The sequence below is a fragment of the Macaca fascicularis genome, chromosome 11 (genome assembly GCF_037993035.2).
Source record: "Macaca fascicularis isolate 582-1 chromosome 11, T2T-MFA8v1.1".
NCBI lineage: Eukaryota > Metazoa > Chordata > Mammalia > Primates > Cercopithecidae > Macaca > Macaca fascicularis.
In genome coordinates this window covers 86,069,151-86,094,456 of record NC_088385.1, presented here as the reverse complement: position 1 = coordinate 86,094,456, position 25,306 = coordinate 86,069,151, and the positions used below count along the sequence as shown (strand labels likewise).

The following is a 25,306-nucleotide window of genomic DNA, read 5'->3' as shown; positions in this document are numbered from 1 at the left end:
AATCCTGAAATTATAAATAAATCATAGAGGTAGAAGAATGTCAGAGGCAGAGGCTTGGAGAGTACCCACCTCTAGGCAATTGGAGGCGGCAGCGAGAAAGAAAGAATGTTAGAAGGAAAGAAAGATGTTAGAAGGAAAGAAAGATATTAGAAGGAAAGAAAGATGTTAGAAGGAAAGAAAGAAAGAATGTTAGAAGGAAAGAGAATTGAGTATCAGAAGCTAAGGGAGAAGAGATTTTCAATAAGAGTAAGATACATTGTATGGGGTGCCTTGTACATATAGGTCCAACTATCCCTGCCTAAGGGAATGGCCAAATCAAGTAATCCAGATTAGAGGCAAGGCGGCATCAATCTCCAATGGAAGATAACAGTAGCACAGCTGACCTTGGGAAACTGCCTATATGTTTTCCTGTAATTGCAGCACCAGTAAAATTCTGCAGGGCTCAGCTGTTAGAAAGATTATTACATTCAAGCTCTAGTGGAAGTGCCTTGCCTTTCACGTCAATAGCACTGGTGCTTAAGGCTACTTAATGCAAAATAGCAAAACAGATCCACTACTGATGGGGGCCTGGAAGGCAGCCAGGTAAATCGCATTAGAGCCACATTAGCAGATCTGGAAAAGAAAGGTGGATGAGTGACAGCAGCTGTAGAAAGGTGAGGTGACAGAACAGTTCCAATCAGTGTGAGCAGAAGATGGCTGTCAAGGCCATGTGGAAGCACCACTTCAAATGGTATCGATGGTTGTGGTGATATTGACAACGTAGCTGAAAAGAGGAACTGCTGTGCTTTGTGTGCCTGATAGGGGGAAACACAGAAATCTACACGTTTCCTATAAACAGCTACTCAGCAAAGCAAACCTCATACATGTACCCACTGGGGGAAACGCCACTGTAACAGTGTATCTAGCTTTCTTTTGAACTGTCTCAGTGAAAACACAGGAAACTGGGCTATGTTAGATAATAATCATCGTATGAAATGAACCAATCTTATTTTCTGGATATGTCAATACAATTCATTATTTTTAAAACAAAAAGTTGAAGCTATCACTGAGTACCTGATCTCCACTTGGAAAAAACATGCTTGGGGTTGAGGACATTGTTTAGCTGGAGGACCAGTTTGGTGGCTGCTTGCATCTTGACTCTGAATTAGATGGGGCTGCCACGAGACGGATAGAGAAAAAATTAAACAATGAACATTTGAAATCAGCATGGGCAAGGAGGAACGAAAGGGAACAAAAGATTATAATGTTAGAGAAAGGTCGAGGAAAGGGAGAAAAGTAAAAGGAGAGAGAAAAAACAAAGATGGATTGTAAAGTAGAGTGCGGTCGAGGGCAAGGCAGAATGGCTCTGGAAGGTTGCCCACCTTTGATTTAGCTTCACAGTGAATGTCGCCTTTGATTATTATGTCCTCTCTCACCCTTTTCCCATAAGAGCTCTTTGGACGTCTTTCTTGATAACTTGATATGAGGGCCTTTGAGCTAAAGGAGAGTAATAATTCTGCCTGCCTGTGAGCCAGATTTTGTGCTGGAACTGGAGACACAAAGATGAAAAGACAGTGTGTCCCTGGCCTCAACTAAATACAAAATAATAAAAGTAAAAATTATAAGCATATGCAAAGTACAAACTTGTTATGGAGGGAGAACTGCTGAGGAATAGTGGATTAGGAAGTTGGTACCAGAAAACAGGAAAAGCTTTAAACAAAAGTAGAGTTCTGAAGGCTAACTAGAAGGAGTCTAGGTAGACAAGCCATGACAAGCAAGAAATTTCAGGCAGAGGAGACAGTTTGTATAAAGATCGGGAAGAAAGAAAAACTATGGATAATACATTCAGTAACTGTTAAGAGGTTCCGTCGTGTTGGAGCAAACTGTGTGAGGGTGAACAGTTGCAGAGGAGGCTGGAGCGTACGCAAGAGCCATGTCATAAAGACCCATTGTTGTCCTGCTAAGACGTTTTAATTTAGAAGTCCTTCTTGCAGAAACGTTCTGAGTTGTAATGCTGTTGAGGTCCAGAAAAATTATGTGCTTTGATTTAACTCCTTACTATGGCATATACAGCCTTGCACATAGTAGGCACTCTATAAATATGCAGTGGAAGCTTACGGAATTTGAATGTGGCCATTATATTCCAGACATTGTTTTAAGCACTTTATATGCATGAATACTTTACTACTCACACCTTCCAAGAGGTAAAGTACTATTACTGTCTTTATTTTACAGAGAAATTATATGATTTGTCCAAGGTCATACACTAGTAATGGCAGAGTCAAAATTTTGAACTTGGGAAGACCAACTTTGTAGCTCATACTACAAATGACCTCATTTCATAGATTCTCACCATAGCAAACAATGTTCCCCTGAACCTGGGTTAGTTGCTAATATTGTCTAAGAATCTCTGAGTGATTAAGACAGCATTATGGATAAATTGCTACCACTTTGGGGCTACCTAAGTGTACCAAATAATTTAGGTAGTAATATTTGCTTGATTATAACAGCAGTGTTTTAAATCCACCGCAATAGTTAATTGATTTAAAATCATCTGGTCCAAATCCTAACAAAAATAAATTTTTTACATTTTACGTTAAATAATTAATGTTTTACATTTTAACATTAAAATAATGTTTTACCTTCAAGGCATTGAACAATACGACTCAATTATAGCTTATTGTCCCTCAATCCTGGCTCTTTTCTGAGTTTCTATGGACAGATATAAACTACTTTCAGAAAACGGCATATTTATCAGTTCAAATATGTTTCTATTATTTGTTGCCTACTACTATCCTTTTTTTTTTTTTTTTTTTTTTTTAAGAAAAAACTTGTATGTGTGAAAACAGCTTGAAAAAGAAGAGAAAAAAGGAGACAGTTCAAGTGGTTTTGAAATTTCTCCAGGGCAGCAGTGTCAATGAAAGTGTTGTTTAGTGAGGAAATCTTTCAATGGGCCAATATTTTCTTAATCTTTATTTCAAAGTTACCTAAGTTCACTTAAAAGATAGGCTGGGGAGACACGTGGACTCAGAAGACATCAAGTACAAATCCCTTTATTACAGTATTCTTATAAATGAAAATCAAAACAAACAAAAATAAAGCCAAGCACTAAAAATATAATGATACATATCATAAATTCCCTCTGGTTTCTGCTTCTAAATTCTTTCCTCAGTTTAATAGAAACCGGCACAAACCTGACAGATCAGCAATGCAATAAAAGATCTACATAGTCATGAGTGAGGAGAAAACAGCAGTCTCCCAGCTTCTCTCATTCTGTTGTCTCTGTAGGTTTGTTTTTGTAGTCAGGCTTTGCTTAGTGAAAATGTAGTCTGTGGTTTGCAATGTATCTGCTACGTGGTAAAAACAAAATAGATGTTAAAGCTATTTTAAAGTACATTTGTATGGTATTTCAGCAAGGTAATTCCTGAATTATTCTGGATATAGGCCCAAAATCTTATTCAAGCCCCTAATTTTCCTCAGGCGTGTTTGCTTAATATCTTTGAAATGCTAATGGAATGTAGCTGAATAAAGTTTAGAAACTTAGTTGTGATTTTAATTTACTTGGTGGCTTTGTGTGCTTACTGTTATTCTGTGTTACCTATGCTTTGGAAGTTTATAAAAATCCCTCAACACCAGTTTATAAAACAAAATCCAAGGGGACATATAAACAACCTTCCTGAAATGTGGCATCAGTAGAATGTACTTTTGTTAGTTTTCCACCTTGAATAGAGAATGTTGATAGAGTCGTGTTGCCCGTTGTTTTTTAAAATCAGTATTACTCCAGTTCATAACAAATGTTTGATAATATTCCTTTTTTCTGTCTCTAAGTGCAAATAAGAATATCACATACCTACATATATAATTTTAAAATTAGTAAAATGTGTCAACTATAATATAATAGAGAAAGAAGACTAATTTATTTATTTATTTATTTTTTTAGATTTTTTTTTTTTTATTATACTTTAAGTTCTAGGGTACATGTGCATAACATGCAGGTTTGTTACATATGTATACTTGTGCCATGTTGGTGTGCTGCATCCATCAACTCGTCAGCACTCATCAACTGGGATTGCATTGGGAGTTATACCTGATGTAAATGAAGAATAATTTATTTAAACAATTCTATTTCAGTACAAAAATCTTCAGATGCAGCTTATACACTAAGACACAATGAAATAAGCAAATGCTTGAAACTATGTAATACTAAAAAGGATGTTTAGATTTAAAGAAGACAATCAGAAGAATTTTTAAAAATCAGAAGAAAATCAGAGATTAAAGGCTAGGTGGACATTAGAATACAAACTAGACTATTCCATGTATTCATATATGAGAGCCATGCAAAAACACTTTGTGTTTATATGGAAAATAGTTTTGGGTTCAGATAATTACAGAAAGGGTTTCCATCTGTATGTATGTCCTATGGGGCTTTTGAGATTTGTGTGGGATTCAGAACAATTCTTCATTTTGTGAAACTGTCCCACACTTTGCAGGATGTGTAGGGTCCTATGACCATGGCCTCTAAATGCCAGGAGTTTCCTGCATGCCCATTTTTTAATATACTGAAAATGACCCCAAAATACTTACAGTATGTTGTAGGAGCTGTGCCATCTCTATTAAGAACTACTGCTCTGCTGGGCACGGTGGCTCACGCCTGTAGTTCCAGCACTTTGGGAGGCTGAGGCGGGTGGATCACCCGAGGTCAGGAGTTTGAGACCAGTCTGGCCAACATGATGAAACCCCGTCTCTACTAAAAATACAAAAAATTAGCCGGGCATGGTGGTGAGCGCCTGAAATCCCAGCTACTTGGGAGGCTAAGGCGGAGAATCGCTTGAATCCGGGAGGCGGAGGTTGCAGTGAGCCGGGATTGTGCCACTACACTCCAGCCTGGGTGACAGAGCAAAACTCTGTCTCAAAAAAACAAGACAAAACAAAACAAAAAACAAAAACTACTGCTCTAGGTGAACTTTCTGCCATAGGATTGTTTTTAATGGTAACTCTTAAAACACACATACACAGTAGTATATACACACACACACACACTTTCTATATTTTGAGCCAAAATTAAGCTACAGTTATAAACTAAAGAAGATGATGAAATAAAATAAGACCTTATACATTTAATATCTATGTAATACTGCATTTGAACAAAGCAATCCTTGGCTAAAAAGGTTTGAGAACTACCGCTTTCTAGATCACAGTTTCTCCGAGCACAGCATAAGGACCACACTGTTTGATATAATGTTAATTTTTGTAATTTGATATCTAAATAGTTGTTTGTAGCAGTAATTAACCCAGTCTCAAAGGAAACAGCTCCTCCTCTCCGTTTTGGCTGCCCCATATATTGGAAGGAGAGCTTTGCTGGTCCTCATCCAACACAGTGCCGAGAAGAGAAGATCTGGATTTTATTAATGCCTTTGGTGTCAGACACTTTCAAGATGTGGGGGATACAAAGATGTATAAGAAAATGGTCCTGCCTTTGGCTAATTTACATATCAGTGAGAAAGGCAGAAAACCCCTGGTAACCAGACAGTGAGAGATTTGAATGAAGAGCTCTGAAAGGTTGGAGAAGACTCATATATTTCTGCCTTGGGAAATGAGGGAAATTCTCATCCAAGTGGTGACACTTGAACTGGCTCTTGAATGGCAAAACAAAACAAAACAAAACAAAAACCCAACAGTGTATCAGGGTTACTGGGGAAGGGGAGTTCAGAAAGCCAAAAAATCATGAGGGGAGACACTGGTGTAGTGAAGTGCTGGCTGGTTTTGTGAGGCATTCAAGGTAATTCACATAACTTGAATGCAGGTACAGAATATGTGGTGAAATAGCTCAAGGAGTCAAGAATAATAGGGTGTTTTTTTATTTGAATGGCCAGGTGAATGAAACTGCCCAAGGAGAGCATGTAGAATAAAAATGGAATAGGATTAAAAGAGAAACCCCAGAAAACAAGGACCTCTAATATCTATTGGAAGAAAAGATCATAACAAAAGGAGGACCAGTCAGTGAAGAGAATAAAGAGAGAAGGAAAGAAGAGGAAGAAAGGAGAGTAGTCCTGGAAGTCAAGAGTTTTCAGTAGATGAAGGCCAAAAGTGATGATAATGCAGAAATATCTGCTGAATATTGATAATAACCCTCATAATTGTACATCGGGAAGTATCTGGGGACTTTAGTGAAAACAATTTTAATAGTATGCAAAGGATGGAAATTAGAGTGAAAGGAATTGAGTTGAGTTGATAAAACAAATGTCAGGGTCCAGATTATGTTTTTAAATAAGTATAGTGGAAATGTGAAGGAAGGAGAGAGAATGATAGCTTGATGGGAGAGGTAAAGTAGGGGGAGAAATTTTTAGAGCATAAAGGAAGAAAACTGGTATTCCTTAAGAACCTACGATGTATGGGATTTTGCTAGGCATTTTCATATATGTGAATCTTGAGTACCTGTGGTAGGCTACAGGAAATGAAGGAGGGAGAAAGAAGGAAGGAGATAGGACCAAAAAAAAAAAAAGAGAGAGGAATGAAATAAGAAACACCAAGAGAGAATTTACCTTCTCTAATACAGAGATCATTGGAGTGGGATTAAAGAATGCAATGCACATGTATTTGGCTGCAAAGTTTCCGGAATTTTCTCAATTTGGGTGACTGACCTGAATAGCGGGTTTTTCTAAAATAGAAATAGACTTGTTAAAGTGACAGCTTGAGTTTAATAATAGCTACCATTTATAGAGCGCTTATTCAGTGCCAGACACTCTGCTAACCACTTCACATGCATTGACACCTTTACCAAACAACCCTATGATGGGAGTATTATTTTCATCCCCATTTTATATAGGAGGAAACTGATAGTCAGAAAATTAATTAAGATGCCCAAGGTCACAGAGCCATTATGCAGAGGAGCTGGGGTTTGAACTCTTGTAGTCTATGTCTAGAGCTTGTATTTTTAATTTCTGAATTAAACTGTCTATCCCATAACACTTCTGCATAAATTATACAACTATTCCTAATCCACTTGCTCGTATTCTGGACTAAGAGTCAGGTTCTGGCTATTTGACTTTCTACTGTGCTTAAAGAAAGGTACACTCTACTTCAAGAAGCTCATGAATATCAAAGCCTTAATCACAGCTATTCAGATGACATGAGTTCATGCTTTACAAACCAACCATGGCCCTAGTCATATTAAAATCAAAGTTGCAAAATAAAAAAACATTCTGAAAAACCTTGTCTGCTTCATTTAGATAACAGTGTGAAGAATGAATTGAAAGATAAAAATGCTAAGCATTTACCATTTCCTTCTCCTTTTTTTTTAAAAAAAATTAAGCCCTGTGGTATTATGCATGATATCATCAGGCAATTTGGTTTGAATATGTTTCATGCTGGACTGTGCAGATTACCCAACTAATGACATGCACACTCCTTGCCATTGTGACACCTCTCTTCTTACAAGTGGGAATTTCAAGTGACAGAGTAAAGCTGTTTGCTATCAATTTTGCAAAAAACACATCTGCCAGGTAGCCAAGATTTAGTTCAGAAACTGAAATCGATTAATATTCGAATTTGCTACCCGTCATTAGCGTCACAGTATATTATGCCAAGCCAAAAGTGATAACCTTTATATAACATATGCTCCTGAAGGAATTTGATTTTAAGGATGTGCTTTATTTTTGCTTATTATTGCTTCCTGCATATAAATCCTATTAGAAATGTCAATTACACAGGCAGGAAAAATTATGATGGATTAAAATGAAAGTGTAAAATACATACTATTACACACTTTTAATAAATGGCATGGCTTTTATTTATGATGCAGTGTTTTCTAACATTGATTTACCATATCACTTTAAGATTTTAGTTATCTTACTTTTTTCTTCCTAATAAATCAAGGAGAGTGCTAGCAATGTAATATTTTTAAGGGTGGTACTCAGATTCTTTGATATTCTATTATTTTAAGTTGCTGGTCAAAGGCAAATCTCCATGGACAAGCAGATTGTTTATCTGGTCTGATTTCCAGTGCCCAATAAAGGGACAGAGGACGAAGACAATGGTTTGGGAAGGAAAGAGATGAGATTACTCAAGAGAAACAAACGAAAGGAGAGTTTCATAGATAATTTTTTTCCAGCGGATTGCTTTCCTACTAATGAATAGGGAGGAAAAAATAAAGTAATAGCTGGCTCTGAGTGAGAAAGGCTAAAAGATAGAGGAGTTGTGACCAAAGATAGAAACAATTGCATTTTCTATGTTTATGACATAGTCAAGCATTAAAATGATGCTTTCATAAGTGTTGGAAATTTAAAATGTATGATTTAGTAAGATGCTTAAATGTGTCAGCATATTAAGGCCTCAAAGTCTAAGAGGAGTGGCTCAGGATACAAGTTAAATTGGTAGTCATTAATTCACCCATTCATCAAATATATATTTAGTGCCTCATATGTTCCGGGCATCAGCATGGATATAACCTTGAATAAAACAGACCCAACATATTGCCTTCATAGAGCTTACATTATTTTGGAAGAAGCTAGAACAGTTTAAAACCAAATAATAAAATATATATATTTCAGGTATTGCTAAGTAATATGGTGGGAAATAAAGCAAGGATGGGGGACAGGAAATACTGGCAAAGGTGGGGTAAGATGAATGGATTGCAATTTTAAATAGTGTGGTTGGGGAGGTGCCAACATTGGGCAAAGACCAAAAGGAACTGGGTAAATGAGTTAGGCTCGTATATGGGGAGCATTTCAATCCTATAGTTATCAGCCTTGCCATGTGTCTCATATTGTTTATTCTTCCAGAGAGAAAGATGGTGTTAAAAGCCAAGATATGAATTTCATTTATGTTGTTCATTGCTTTCTCCCCTCCTCTAAAACACATTTCTCCTATGTAAACATTCTGAGAAAATATTCCTTAAGTGAAAGTTTGTACCCATAATATATGTATTTGGTTTATGCCTGGTAGTTATGACCTCAAAGTTATATCAAAAGTACCTGGAGTTTGTATATCAGTCCATTAACTCAGCGGTAGAGCAATGACAAGAACTGAGATTTTGTGTTTCCCATTCTAGTGTTTGATGTATTGGACCATCTTCATCTCTACTGGCTCACGAGTCTTCCTGCTAAGAATGGTAATTACTGACAACTGTGCTAAGTGTGTGTCTTAGACCAACTCGAATTTCTTAAAAGTGGACAGACAAATTAACAAGTTGCTAATTAATGAGGAATAAGAAGCTGATTCCTTGTATGCTTCATTTAGTTTTTCAGTGTCCTTATAGAATAATTATCTTATACATGTCATAAATCTCTCATTCGGATTATTTCAACAGCCTGCTTTCTCTTCTGCCCTTGCCTTTCTATAGCTTGCTACCCCAGCTTTTTTTTTCCCCCTGTAGCAGGAATAATCTTTTAAAAAAACTCAAGTCAGGGCTGGCACAGTGGTTCATGCCTGTAATCCCAGCACTTTGGGAGGCCAAGGCAGGCAGAACACCTGAGGTTGGGAGTTCGAGACCAGCCTGACCAACATGGAGAAACCACATCTCTACTAAAAATACAAAAAATTAGCCTGGCGTGGTGGTGCATGCCTGTAATCCCAGCTACTTGGGAGGCTGAGGTAGAAGAATCGCTTGAACCCAGGAGACGGAGATTACAGTGAGCTGAGATAGTGCCATTGCATTCCAGCCTGGGCAACAAGAGTGAAACGCTGTCTCAAATAATAATAATAATAAAAATAATAATAATAATTAATAAAATAAAACAGAAAACCCCACCAAAGTCAGATCATGGGACACTTCTGCTCAACAAGGCATTTTATTTCACTCAGTGTAAAATCTAAGTTCTTTAGAACAATCGACAAGACCCCACATGACATGGTTTCTGCTACATTCAAATTCATCTTCTGCCAGTCTCCACCTCGTTCAATCTACTTAAGGCACACTGGGCTTCTTGCTCTTCCAGGTAGATTCTTGCCTAAGGGCCTTTGTCCTATTTGCCAGGTTTTGTGATATCCTCTCCTCCACTTCCTTATGAAGGAAACCAGCCCTGGTCATCCCCAAAATAACAACCTTTTACGCTTTTCCCCTTCCCGATTACATTTACGCTCCTATATTTTTCCTTACATCATTTATTACTATATATTTTCTTCTTTATTAATTTCTAACTTCTTTTCCCCACTAGAATACAAGCTCCGTGAGTGCTAAATATTTGTTCTCAGCATTTGGGAAAGTGACTATACATAGTAAGTGTTCATACTTGAAGAAAAAAGACTAAGTTGTAGTTTAAGATTCAAATTAAATGCAACTGGAACTGAGGCAGAGCAAGATGGAGCAGTAGGACTCTGCAGATACCATCTCCCACAAAATCATAAATTTGAACAACTATCCATGCATGAAAATAACTTCACAAGAGCTAAGGAAACCACATGAAAGTTCACGGTAGCTGGTGGTAGCATAATAATAAGAAAAAATACATTGAAGAGATAGGAAGGACAGTTCTACAACACCTGCATCACCCTTTCCCTAGCCCTAGGCAGCACAGGTGCAGAGATACTGTCGACTTGGGGGAAAGAGAGGGAAGCGAGCACAGGACTTTGCCTTGGACCCTAGCATTGCACCTGCGCAGTAAAACTCAGTACCAGGCAGACCCACATGGCCTTAAATTCAAGACCTATACTGGTGACTGAGCCTCTAAACTTGCCTTGGTGCCAGGAGGGACCACATAGCTCCAGGCTTCAGGCTTGTACGGCAAACTCGATATCTGGTATGTACCACCACTGGGTTTGTATCAGTATTCTTGGGCTTCAGGTCGCCCTCAGCAGCAGGCAGCATTAGTAGTCCTTGGCTTCAGCTGTCCCAGTACTGTGCTTGCTGTTGTGGACCTCAGGCTTCTGGCAGCACTCTTATGGCCATAATTGCCCTGAGATTCTGGAAGTGCCATGCTGGCCACAGCTGTCCCAGGCTTTGGTCTGCCCCAGTGCCATACCTGCTATAGTGGGCCCTAGGCTTCTGGCAGCACTGCACTGACTTCAGCTGCATCAGGCTGCTAGAGTACGTTAGTGTCCTTCCATTTGCATCTGCCCCAGGCTTCTTGCCCACTCCAGTGCTTCACCTGCCACAGTGGGCCCCAGGTTCTGGCAATGCCATGCTGGCTGCAACTGCCCTGGGCTTCTGATGCACTCTAGCACTACACCCTGCTGCAGGACTTTCCCAGACAAAGCCTGTCTATGAGGACTGTGAAGACTGATGTAAGTACCTATTTCTTCAAATGCACAGACATTGATACATGATCATAAAGATCAAGGAGTCAGGCAAACATATCACCAAAGGAAAAAAATAAGGTGTGAGTCACTGACCATAAATCAATGGAGAGGTATAAAATGCCTGACAAATAATTCCAAATAACTAAGGAAGCTCAGTGAACTTCAAGAAAAAAAAATGAGAAAATAATATGACACCAGAATAAGATATTTAATAGAGGTTTAAATAATAAAAAAGTATTCTTGAAGCTAAAAAATACAATGAATGAAATGAAAAGAGAAGTTGAGAAAAATATAATGAAAGAAAAAAATGCAATAGAGGGTATTAACAGCAGAACTGGTCAAACAGAAGAAATAATCTTTAATTTTGAAGACAGGCTATTTAAAAATAGAGAAGAAAAAAGAATGAGAAGAAATGAAGAAAGCTCATGGGATTTATGAGACAGCATCAACAAAGCAAACAATCAAGCCATAGGAGAAAAAAGAAGACAGAGACAAAGAGTGGGGAGCTTATTTAAAGTAGGCCAGGTGCAGTGGCTCACATCTGAAATCCCAGCACTTTAGGATGCCAAGGCAGGTGGATCACTCGAGGTCAGGAGTTCGAGACCAGCCAGGCCAACATGGTGAAACCCCATCTCTACTAAAAATACAAAAAATTAGCTGGGCATGGTGGCAGACACCTGTAATCCTAGCTACCCAGGAGGCTGAGGCAGGAGAATCTCTTGAACCTGGGAGGTGGAGGTTGCAGTGAGCCAAGATCATGCCACTGTACCTCAGTCTAGGTGACAAGCACAACTCTGTCACAAAAAAAAAAAAATAAAAATAAAAATAAAAATAAATAAACAAACAAACAAATAAATAAATGGTAGCGGAAAATTTCTTAAACCTGGAGAAAGATGTAAATATATAGATACAGAAAAATCAAAGGTCTCCAATTAAATTCATTCCAAATAAGACTACCCCAAGACATATACTCAAATTGTCAAGGATCAAAGACCAAAAAGAGGATCCTGAGAGCAGCAAGAGAAAAGAAGCAAATAATATATAAGGGAGTTCCAATACATCCAGCAGCCGACTTTTCAACAGAAATTTTATAGGCCAGGAGACAGTGGAATACTATAAAACATGCTGAAGAAAAAAACCGCCAACAGAGAATAGTGTACCCAGCAAAGCTATCTTTCAGAAATAAAGGAGAGATACAGGCTTTCCTAGACAAACAAAACCTGTGGGAGTTCATTACCACCAGGCCTGTCTTATAAAAATACTAAGGGGAGTTCTTCAAGTTGAAAAAAAATTTGCTAATGATTAACACAAAAATGTTTAAAAGTATAAAACTTGCTGGTAAAAGTAAGTACACAGCCAAATGCAGAATACTATAACACTGTGATCCTGGTGTGTCAATTACTTATAACTGTAGTATGAAGGCCAAAAAACAAAGCGATTAAAAATAGTAATAGCTGCAATAATTTTTTAAAGGAATATGCAATATAAAATATGTAAATTTTGACATCAAAAATTCAAAATGTGGACAGTGGAGGAGTAAAATTATAGAGGTTTTTTCATGATCAAAGTCAATTTGTTATCAGCTTAAAATAACCTGTTATAACTATAGATGTGTTTTGAAAACCTCATGGTAACCACATAGAAGAAACCTCTAGTTGATATACAAAAAATGAAAAGCAAGAAATCAGACATACCACTAGAGAAAAATCACTGCCTTCCCCACAAGGGAAGACTGTATGAGAGAAAAGAGAGGAATAAACAATGTACAAAATAACTAGAAAACAATTAATAATATGGCAGTAGTAACTATTGATAATTACTTTAAATGTAAGTAGGTTAAATTCTTCAATCAAAAGGCATAGAGTGACTGAATGGATTTTAAAAAGATTCAACTAAATGCTGCCTACACTTCACCTATAAGGACATACAGAATAAAGGAATGAAAAAAGATATCTAATGCAAATGAAAACCAAAACAGAGCATGAATAACTATATGTGTATCAGATCAAATACAATAAAAGGCAAAAGTTGTAAAAAGAAATAAAGGTAATTATATAATGATATAAAATGGTCATAAAATATATATAATGATTATATAATGATATATAATGATTATAAAATGGTCAAAATTCAGCAAGAGAATATAATTACTGCAAACATATATGCACCTAACATTGGAGCACCTAAATGTATAAAGCAAATATTAATAGACCTGAAGGGAGAGATCAACTGTAGTACAATAACAGTGACTTAACACCCCATTTTCAGCAATGGACAGATCATCCAGACAGGAAATCAGTAGGGAAACATCACCTAAACTACAATCTGCATCTAATCAACCCAACAGACATATACATATTATTCTGTCCAACAGCTACAGAATACACATTCTTCTCAACTGCACATGAAACATTCCCCAGAACAGATCATATGTCAGGCCACAAAACAAGTCTTAATAAATTTAAGAAGATTAAAACCATATTAAGTTATTTTTTTTCCTGACCACAATGATATAAAACTAGAAATCAAAAACAGAAGGGACTTTAGAAAAAATGCGCAAATAATGGAAATTAAACAACATACTCTTGAATAAATAATGGGTCATTGAATAAATTAAAAAGGAAACAAACATTTCTGGAGACAAAAAATATTTCTTAAGACAAATGGAAAAGAAAAACAATATAGCAAAACCTATGGTATACAGCAAAAGCAATTCTAAGAGGGAATTTTACAGAAATAAATGTCTATTTCACAAAAAGAAGAAAAATCTTATATAAATAGCCTAATGTTGAACCTCAAGAAATTAGAAAAACAAAGACAAACTAAGCTCAAATTTAGTAAAAGAAGGAAACAATAAAGATCAGAGCAGAAAGAAATGAAATAGAGACTACAGAAACAACAGAAAAGATCAACAAAACTGAGATAAACAAAACCGGGTTTTTGAAAAGTTAAACAAAATTGACAAATCTTTAGAAAGACTAACTAAGAGAAAAAAGAGAGAAGACTCAAATAAATAAGAAACAAAAAAGGAGATATTGCAACTGATACAATAGAAATACAAAGGCTCATGGGACTCTTATGAACAATTATATACCAACAAATTGGATAACCAAGAAAACATGGATACATTCCTTGATACATACAACCTACCAAGATTGAATTATGAAGAAATATAATATCTTAATAGATCAGTAATGAGCAAAAAGATTGAATCAGTAGTAAAAAGTCTCCCATAAGTGAAGACCTTATATCTTCACTGCTAATCTCTATGAAACACTTGAAGAACTAATACCATTTCTTCTCCAACTCTTCCAAAAATGGAAGAAGGAATACTTCCAAACTCATTTTACAAAGCCAGCAAAGCCCTGATAGCAATGCCAGACAAAGGTACTACAAAATATCAATTACATTCTTCACAGAAATAGGAAAAAAATCTTAAAATTTGTATGGAACCACACAAATCCCTCAATAGCCAAAGTAATCTTGAGCAAAAATAACATTTCTGGAGGTATCACACTACCTGAATTCAAAATATACTACAGGGTTATAGTTTTATACTATAGAGCTATAGTAACCAGAACAGCATGGTACAAGCATGAAAACAGACACATAGACAATGAAACAGAATAGAGAACTCAGAAAGAAATCTACACATTTACTGCCAACTCACTTTCAACAAAAGAGCAAAAAACCCACAATAGAGAAAGAGCAGTCTCTTTAGTAAATGGTGTTGGGAAAACTGGATATCCACATGCATAAGAATGAAACTATATCTCACAACATATACAAAAATCAACTAAAATGAATTAAAGATTTAAATATAAGATTCAAAATTATGAATCGAGAATAAAACACAGGATAAAAGCTTTATAATATGGTCTTGGCAATAACTTTTTGGATATGACCCAAAAAGTACTGTTAATAAAAGCAAACAGATGAATGGGATTATATCAAACTAAGTAGCTTCTGCACAGGAGAGGAAACAATCAACAAAATAAAGGGACAATCTACAGAAGGGGAAAAAATATTTGCAAACTATACACCTGATAAGGGGTTAATATCCAAAATATATAAGGACCTCAAACAGCAATAAAACAAATAACCCAATCAAAAGAAGGACAAACGACCTGACTAGACATTTCTGAAAAGAAGACATTTAAATGGTCAACAGAAATATGAAAAAAACGCTCAATACCATTAATTATTAAGGCAACACAAATTAAAGTCACAATGAAATATCACCTCAAACCTGTTAGAATGGCTGGTATCAAAAAATCAAATATAAGTGTTGGCAAGGATGTGGAGAAAAGGGAACCCCTGCATACTGTTGGTGGGGATGTAAATTAGTACAACCACTATGGAAAATAGTATGGAGGTTTCTTTAAAAATTAAAACTAGAACTACCATATGATCCAGCAATCCTACTACCAAGTATGTATCCAAAGAAATGAAATCAATGTAACAAACAGATATCTGCACTCCCGTGTTTGTTGCAGAATTTTTCACAATAGCCAAGATATAGAATCAACCCAAGTGTCTATCAGTGGATGAATGGATTGTGGTACATCCACTTGAGAGATACCATTCAGCTATAAAAAATGAAATCCTGGCATTCGTGACAACATGAATGAGCCTGGTGAACATTGTTAAGTGAAATAATCCAGGCACAGAAACACAAATACAACATGATCTCACTCATATGTGAAATCTAAAAAAGTTGATCTCATAGAAGTGGAGAGTAGAATGGTGGTTACCAGTGGCTGTGGTGATTGAGGGGAGGTGGCAACTGGAGAGAGACGTTGGTCTAAGAATACATTTCAGTTAGAGAGGAGAAATAAGTTTGAGAGATCTTTTGTACAACATGATGTTTACTGTCTGCAACATGATATTTTGATACCTTGTGGAATAACTGAATCCTGTTAATTGCAATATGCATAATCTCACATAGTTATTTTTGTGGTGAGAACACTTTATATTCATTCTCTTAACATTTTTCTGGTATACATCATAGATATATTATTAATGATAGCTACCATGTTGTACAACAGTATGATTTTATCTGCCAATGTAAAAATAAAATTAAAAAATTAAATGTCACTGATTAGACTTAGTACTATACTTATCCAAATAAACTTAGGTCCAGTTTTTTTTAAATGACAATAAAGAAACTTTAAAAAATAACAATAAGATTTTTAAATGATGACAAATGAGTGACAGAAAATCAAACTTGCGATATTGGGAAAGCAAACTTTAACTATTGTTCAGAAACAGTCTTTGCAATGAAATAATTTCATAAATGCAAATCCAAAATAAATACAACAGAACCCATAAACATTAATATTCTTGAGAGAAACAGACATCGAAGAAAAGAATCTACTTATATTAAATACAAGCTGCAGACATTTTTTATAAACTGGATTTTCATTTATGAAGTATATTTAAAGACAAGAATAATATTCCATTTCCAAGAATATTTCATTTTATATTGGGATACTATCATTCCCATAATAATAAATTAAATGTAAATTTATAGTATATTAAAAGGAGTTCTGCTTTCTTTCCAATGGATGGGGTGTTTTTCAACCACTTATTTTTACCGAAGTACTAATATAGAATACTCACATGGAATTTTATGCAACTCATTCATAAACTTCTCCTTCAGCTTAGAAAAGGCATCTTCCTTTCCTTCTCCAGGACTGGCTGGCTCTGTGGCATTGCTTGGCAGAACAGTCGCGACAGTGGTGACTGGTGGGGCTGCCAGGGCCTCATGGTGACTCTCGCTCACCATTTTAGGTTCAGGTGAAGCTGTGAGGGGAGGGAAGCAAAGACAAAACAATTCAAAATGGCTTAACTGCTCCCACATCAAAGGCATCCCAGAGATGAAAGAACATCAGAGGTGGCACCTGCTCACTGGGTAAATAGTCCATTATTAGCATGTCGCTTTGTGTTGGTTCATGAAATATTTATGGAAACACAGAGAGTGAAGAGCTCTTCCCCAGAGGGTAAAGACCAGACATAGTTACTCAATAGTATTCTATTCCGACAATACTATGTATACTGTCAAATCTATTAGTTATTTATATAGCCAATTATTTGCTGTGTAGATTTAACTTTTAAACCATATCTTACCAAAACGTGTATGAAACAATTCTTGACAAAATACATGCTCTATACTTTAAATATTTAGTGTTTTCTAAAAGGAAAAAAGAGATAAAATATTTGTATTGGAAATGTTGATAAATAACATGCATTCAAAATGCTAGTGACTTTAAAAATGGTTATAAGTAATATTATTCATAATATTGATACTCTAAGATGTTATGAATGTATTACAGTAATTGGTTCTTGAATCTTATTTATTGATGGTAAGTTTTCACCTCAGTCACTTTTTTGACATTTATTGTAAACAATACTCTGATCAATAATTTTCTTGTCTTGTTGGGTAATTTTTTTATGTCACTATAAATGTGGCATGGCTGATTACATACATCAAGGTGCTGCTAATGAAACACAACTTATAAGTTTAGTTAGTTTACTTTATTTAGCTTATTTAAGTAGAATATTTTATTTTATTAATTCATTCAATTGTTCAAAGTATTTGTTTACCTCCCAATATGCCAAAATAATTAATAAAGTAATCAGTAAAACATCTTAGCTGTGAATTCAGAAGACATCAGTTCTCATCCTCTTCACTAGCTACCTAAACTTTAACAAGGCATTTTACTTCATAATTTATCCACCTTCTGAAATACGAAGAACTAAAACCTGCCCTTCCTAGATTTTTCTTAGAACACGTGAAGGTACAAATGTAAGGAAGGTATTCTAAGAGAGTAGAAATGAACGTATATTCTCCAATCTAAAAACATTCTGGACTTTGTAATTCTCCTGCACGACTTAAGATTTCAGACTTTCTGAGGAAAGAATGTCATGATTTGGGGCAGAAATAGAGAAGTAAAGAGGCCTGGACAGGATTCATTTCATGTTCTCAACAGGAAAGTAGATGAACTTATAAAAGCCTTTTAATTTGCAAAGCCATGGAGATAACCAGCAAACAAGATTTTTTAAAAATTGAAATTTAGTCTGGGCGTGGTGGCTGACTCCTGTAATCCCAGTACTTTGGGAAGCTGAGGCAGGCAGATCACTTGAAGTCAGGAGTTCGAGACCAGCCTGACCAACATGAAGAAACCTCATCTCTAGTAAAATATAAAAATTAGCTGAGTGTGGTGGTGGGCACCTGTAATCCCAGCTATTCGGGAGGCTGAGGCAGGAGAATCGCTTGAACCCAGGAGGCAGAGGTTGCAGTGAGCCAAGATTGTGCCACTGCACTCCATCTTGGGCTACAAGAGTGAAACTCTCAAAAAAAAAAAAAAAAAAGGAAAGAAAAGAAAAGAAATTCAAACAATCTGTGAGTTAGTTATGCATACTTACATATTTAGTGAAAGTACAATTGAAAATAGAATAATCTCAGATGCGTAAGAGTTTTATTAAAATCTTAATCAAAATTCAGAGATTTTGGATCTACTTCCAGGAGATCATGGCTGAGGCTAACACATACACATAGATAAGAATTTTTATTTTATAATTGACTAGTTCTCTCTTTCTCATTTATGAGATAGGGTCTTGCTCTGTTGTTAGGCTGGAGAGCACTGGCGAGATCATAGCTCACTGCAGCCTTGAGCTCCTGGGCTCACGTGATCCTACTGGTCTCAGCCTTCTCAAGTATTCGGATTACAGGTGTGAGCCACCACACCTGGCCTCGTTCTCTTTTTTAAGTTTTTAATTTTCCATTACTAGCTACTAATATAATCCTAAAGGGTAGAATTGGACAGATATTGGCTCAGATCTTGTTTTTCAGTTTCTTCATTTGTAAAATGAGGATAACCAGACCAAATCTGTAAGGATTTTATGAGTATGAAATAATTTACGCAAAAAATTTAGCATAGTGTCTGGCATATTAGTTGGTTCCATTGATCCATTGTTCCATTGATCCACTGGCATATTAGTTTGTTCCATAGATCAGTGGATCAATGGAACAAACTACCAGTGGATCAATCAATTGATTGCTCAATTGATCTATCCATCCATCTCTAATAGCACTTGGCCTCCCAGAAATGTGGAAACTTTTTGTTTCCAACTCAAGTCACATCCCAGAAGCTTTTCCTGATTATCTGATTTTGTTCAGTTTAGGAGCCCATCTCCCTGGAAAACTTTGAAGTATTGTTTGCTCTGTTGATACAATTTGGGTGAAACTGTTGATGTTAATGATGTCCTAACTTTTGTATTTCATTGAGTCAGTCAGACTAAAATTGTACACACACACACACACACTATTATGTACATATTCAAAAAATTAATTTGTTCCTTTGCTGTGAGAAACACCGGATGTGATATACATTATTACTTATCTCTGTACAGGATAGTTGAAGATATTTGAGGAATTATGGCTTACTGTAGAATTTAAAGGAAATGATCGAGTTAAATGAAAATAACTAAGTATAATAGCTCCGTCATTACATTAAAGGTATATTGCTCAACTATGTTTCTGCATAATTTTTGTCTAGTTCTAGAGGTGGGATATTGTTGCTGGTCATTCAGACTGATGTTCAGCTGCTACCTCCAAGTGGCTACACAGTTGTTTCTAGGCTTTGTGTGTACTGATAGCTGGATCCTCCTTCACTTCTTGAGTTGTTAGTTTTCATTTTACTCCAGCTTATACTTGTATATAAAAATTTTCTACATATAGTTTGAAAGACATAAAAGACTATAGGAACAATAAGACTTTTGCTAAGTAGGGTCAACATTTAGAAAATGTTCTTAAAGTTACCCAGCTTCTTTTTTTTTTAAGGAAGCAAAGAATGTTTCTATAATTTCCAAACCAATCCTCTATAGACATAAAATATCTGTGGAAGGTGTTCATCAAAAAAGTAAGAGCTATAAGCTTTTAACTCTTACCAGCCAATGATATTATCCCTATTGTTTCTTATTTTTTAATAAAAAAAATTGTAAGAAATATAGACAAAGTTCTTTTTACTTAGTGCATACCACTGTGAAATTTTAAAAAATCATAAAATACAAAAATGTAATGGGTAATTGAGGATCTAACATATTGACAAAGAAAGACTAAGGGATTGCTTAGTGTTTTATTTTTATTTCTTCATATCTTGAGAGATAATACTGTTTGTAAATAGCAAACCTAAGAACAGTTACTTGGTTCTTGAAAATTCACATTTATGGAAATAAAATGCTTATCAGGAGGCATCATTTTGTGGATGATAAAATTAGTTGATTTTTCAGTCCTGGCTAATGTGATGACTTCATTTTTTATTTTTTATTTTTTATTTTTTTGAGACAGGGTATTGCTCTGTAGACCAGGCTGGAGTGCAGTGGCACAATCTCTGCTCACTGCAACTTCCATCTCTTGGCTTCAAGCAATTCTGCCTCAGCCTCCTGAGTAGTCAGTATTACAGTCACCCACCAACACACCTGGCTAATTTTTGTATTTTCAGTAGAGACGGAGTTTCACCATGTTGGCCAGGCTGGTCTCAAACTCCTGACCTCAAGTGATCTGCCTGCTTCTGCCTCCCAAAGTTCTGGGATTACAGGCATGAGCCATGGCTCCCAGCCTGATGACTTTATATTCTTTTATGTACACAGTTTGCTTATTCAGAAAAAAAGATATTCTACTCAGTCTTTAAAAAATAAGCTAACAGTTATTGAGCACCCGCCAAGCAGTTTAAACATATTAAAGCATATAGTAGTTTTCATATTATTCCCATTAACAATTATCACCCATTTCATAGGTGAGGAAATTAAGTCATAGGAGGTTATACAGTAAAACCCAGACAGTTAAAGTAATACAGTAGTAATTAATGGAGTTGGGATTTGAACCAAGGTGTCTTAGCCACTGTAGTATCAGGAGACTTGGAAACTATGAGATAAGTATCTAACATAATCCTGTTTTTTGAAGGAGTTTTTGGATACAACTCACAGTAGGAGGTTATTTTACATTGTCATCCAGTATACACACTCTGTCTGCCTAGATATTATATACTGAAGAGAAATTTCACATAAAAACACTTCTGTGAAATACTCAGATATATTCAATTCTACTCTGTTCTTTATCACTAAAAAATTCTAGTTGTATTTTAAAGTTGTGTACATTAGTTTTACAATCCACTCATGATTTGAGACCTATAGTTTGAAAAATCACTAAAATAAAGGACATATTAATATAAAATAACATCAAAAGGAGCTAATACTAACTAATGATTCCATTTATTAGGCACCTACTTTGTGCCAAAATACTGTTGTTGATATTTAGGGAGAAAATTCTCAATTCCTATTTACAACCCTGAAAAGTAACTCAATCTTATTTTACAGAAGCAACTGGAGTGCGGCTTTCCCAGGACTAAGTGATTGGTCCTACACAGATTTAGTCTGATCCAAGGTTCCTTCTACTGGTCTACTCTACTAATAACATTTAAGCATCATTAAACAATTAAATCAGTACTGAAGAAGTATTTATGATTTTCTTTTGAATCTATTTGCCAGTAAATGGAAGACACAAGTCATCTTACTGAAAGGAAACATAGTGCTTAATTTTAGAGGCACAGTCATTTAGTTTGTTAAAGTGGAATTCAGCATCCTGAAATATACCAAGAAAAATATTATTGAATAGAAAATTAAATTATGAAGAAAAATATTATTGAATAGAAAATTAAATTATCAAGAAAAATATTATTGAATAGAAAATTAAATTATCTTCTAAAAGAAAGTCCAGCACAAGCAATTTTCTTTTCTTTTTTTTAAATTTTACTTTAAGTTCTGGGATACATGTGCAGAACGTGCAGGTTTGTTACATAGGTATACATGCGCTATGGTGGTTTTAAGCACTGCATGCATTAGGTATTTGTCCTAATGCTCTCCCTCCCCTTGCCTCTTACCCCTGATAGGTTCTAGTGTGTGATGTTCCCCTCCCTATATCCATGTGTTCTCATTGTTCAACTCCCACCTACGAGTGAGAACATGCAGTGTTTGAGTTTCTGTTCCTGTGTTAGTTTGCTGAGAATGATGGTTTCCAGCTCCATCCATGTCCCTGCAAAGGACATGAACTCATTCTTTTTTTATGGCTGTATAGTATTCCATAGTGTATATGTGCCACATTTTCTTTATCCACTCTATCATTGATGGGCATTTGGGTTGGTTCCAAGTCTTTGCTATTGTAAATAGCAGCACAAACAATTTTCAAAGAAAGAAATACAAACTCCTTTCCCTCCTAACAAAAAATAAATTAAAAACTTTAATTTCACAAATAAAGAACTGAAAATTAAAATAACAGTGAGAAGATATTCATTTATAAATCTGGCTAAATATAGATAGTGAAAGTGAGTGTACAAGAAACTGGGCAATTAGGAAGGAGACTAGATTAGTAGGATACTTTATAGATACCAAACTAACAGAACATATCGAAAGCTTTAGAAAGGGTCATTTTTCTTCTAGGAATTCTCAATAAAAATTAATCTTAAATGGATATAAAAGCAATTTAATATAAGGATGCTTATAGTAACATTATTTACAATATTAGAAGTACCAGAAATTATCCAACAGAGAGACTCTTACTTATAATGATCTATAAAATGATGTTATAAAAATTATCTAAAAGGTAGCCATCTATAAACCTGGAAATACATGGGAGTGTTAGGTAAAAACACAAATTATGAGACAGTATATAAAGTGTCCAATTTTTCTTTAAAAAATCTTTTGCAGAGAAGAGGTTGGAAAGACGCATTAAAAAGTGTTAGCCTTGTGGAAGAATATCCACTTTTCCCCTATATTTCTACATTCTCAATATATTGCAGACCTGAATTATTTTAAATTATAAAAAGAAAAAAATGTTTAAAACTTTTATTCTGGGGAAAACTGGATCTTGCAGAAGAGGTTTAATTTCCTAATGCCAGATTTTCAAAACAAACAAACAAAAACCAAACAACTTTAAAATGTAATTCAGAAGCTAAATCTCAAGAATGAATGATGCAGCTACATATTTAGCAAATATGTAAAATGGCCACTAGTTAAAATACAATGTAGAAAAGATATGAAGGTATCATTAAAGTTTATACTTTTGCTAGAACTAGAATTTGATCCAGCAATCTCGTTACTGGGTACCTTTCCAGAGGAAAAGAAGTCATTATATGAAAAAGATAGTTGCACAAGCATGTTTGTAGCAGCACAATTTGCAATTGCAAAATCATGGAACCAACCCAAATGCCCATCAATCAACGAGTGGATAAAGAAACTGTGGTATATTTATATGATGGAATACTACTCAGCCATGAAAAGGAATGGGTTAATGGCACTTGCAGCAACCTGGATGAGATTGGAGACTATGATTCTAATTGAAGTAACTCATGAATGGAAAAGCAAACATTGTATGTTCTCACTGATATGTGGGAGCTAAGCTATGAGGACGTAAAGGCATAAGAATGATTCAACGAACTTTGGGGACTTGGGAAAAGTGGGAGAGGGGTGAGAGATAGAAGACTACAAATATGGTGCAATGTATACTGCTTGGGCGATGGGTGCATCAAAATCTCACAAATCACCACTAAGGAACTTACTCATGTAACCAAATACCACCTGTACACCAATAAGTTATGAAAAATGAAAAAAATATGAGATATGAAAAATAGTTTATAGTTTTGTGGTATAAAATGAGGAAAATTAGGACTTTGGTTGCTATGACAACTTCCCTCTGTCCCCTTAGAATTATTCTTCTTTATAGGACTTTAATTATACTTATCTCTAGATCTACAAATTAATATAGATTTCTCAGATTACATAGTAAGATAGTCTACTATGCTGTAAGAGCATCATGATTTTTAGACAAAGCATTACTTCCGTCTCTATTTAAGTATTGTATTTTACAACAATAGCGTGCAAAATTAAATCACATGCAGGAGAAGGTCGAAAAAATATTACTAAAAAAGTCTTCTAAAGCAGAAAAGTCCCATATTGAAACTAACTCTTGGAATAATTATTAAAAAGAATCTGGGAGATATTATGGAAGGTGTTAGAGTATATTTTGAGGCAAAGGGCAGAATGTAGTGATTTTATTCCATCCAAGTTTCCCTTGATCTGCTGTGGGTGTAGGTAGAATCCATAAGTGAGGGCCACGTCTATTCACTTCTTCCTATGCCCTTTGGCTTTCGAGAATAAGGATTTCAGCCTCTTCCCTCAGCTTCTAGAAGTGCTGCCTGCTGATTGCTCACAGTCAGGGAGTCACTCCAAAGAAATTGCCCTTGACCAAAAGCAGCTGCCTTGCTGAGGGTTAAGCCCCCTTACCCAGGAATAGCCTTCACGCAATGAGTGGTGGATGCTGGTCTTGATTTAGTTCATCTCTGAAGGACACTGTAGGATCAGCTAAAGCCTGTTGTAATGGCGTATCAGTTCAGCAAGCATCTCCCCTTCTGTACATCTGCTTCCTTCAGTGTCTTACATGGAGAACATTTCCTAGTAAACTACCTCTGATTGAGAGCAGGTTCCCAGGGAATCTGACCTATAACACCTACTCTGAAATATTTTTGGAAAAAAAATGAACCACTGTCAAAACTTTCATTTAAATTCTTTCCAAATCCAAAGATCCTTAGGCAGTTAAGTAAAGTCTAGCAGCATATCAAAATCTTCCACAAGTTTGCAGATGTTTGAATGTCAGGCTCGAGGTGTATCTTTTCTCTAGTTCAAACACAATTTCTCTTGAGGGAAGTAAGAGGGAAGCAAGAGATTGTACAGCCCTGTCACTATGGAGGAGAGCTGACTTATATGGCGGTAGTTCCAAAGAAAGGACTATTGATGAAAGGTAGTTTTTCAGACCTTGGAACAACTGGAAGCACAGCAGTCTGGCTAACCTAAAACACACAGGTGCCTGGATGATTCTTCCCTTTTTCCCAAAATGGATCTAGTTGCCTCCAGATTTTACCCATTTAACAAGTCACAAAAGTTTCCTCAGAGGTGTAGGGAGAATTTTTTAAAGTGTGTGCCTTCCAGGAAGTATTTCTCATAGTGCTTTTGCAAATTGAATATAACTGGGCCGTCT

At 35.8% G+C, this 25,306-nt stretch overlaps 1 protein-coding gene across 6 annotated transcripts in view; it reads right to left on the bottom strand.

The window, feature by feature from the left end:
• Positions 1 to 25,306, bottom strand: part of SYT1 (synaptotagmin 1) — a 599,708-nt gene that overhangs the window by 223,178 nt on the left and 351,224 nt on the right. For all 6 annotated transcript variants that reach the window (XM_045366611.2, XM_074007469.1, XM_015430622.3 and 3 more), the window contains one exon: positions 16,837 to 17,019. In XM_045366611.2, coding sequence (XP_045222546.1) covers positions 16,837 to 17,002 — 166 coding nt within the window. In that variant the 5' untranslated portion in view covers positions 17,003 to 17,019. The remainder of the gene's footprint in view (positions 1 to 16,836; positions 17,020 to 25,306) is intronic.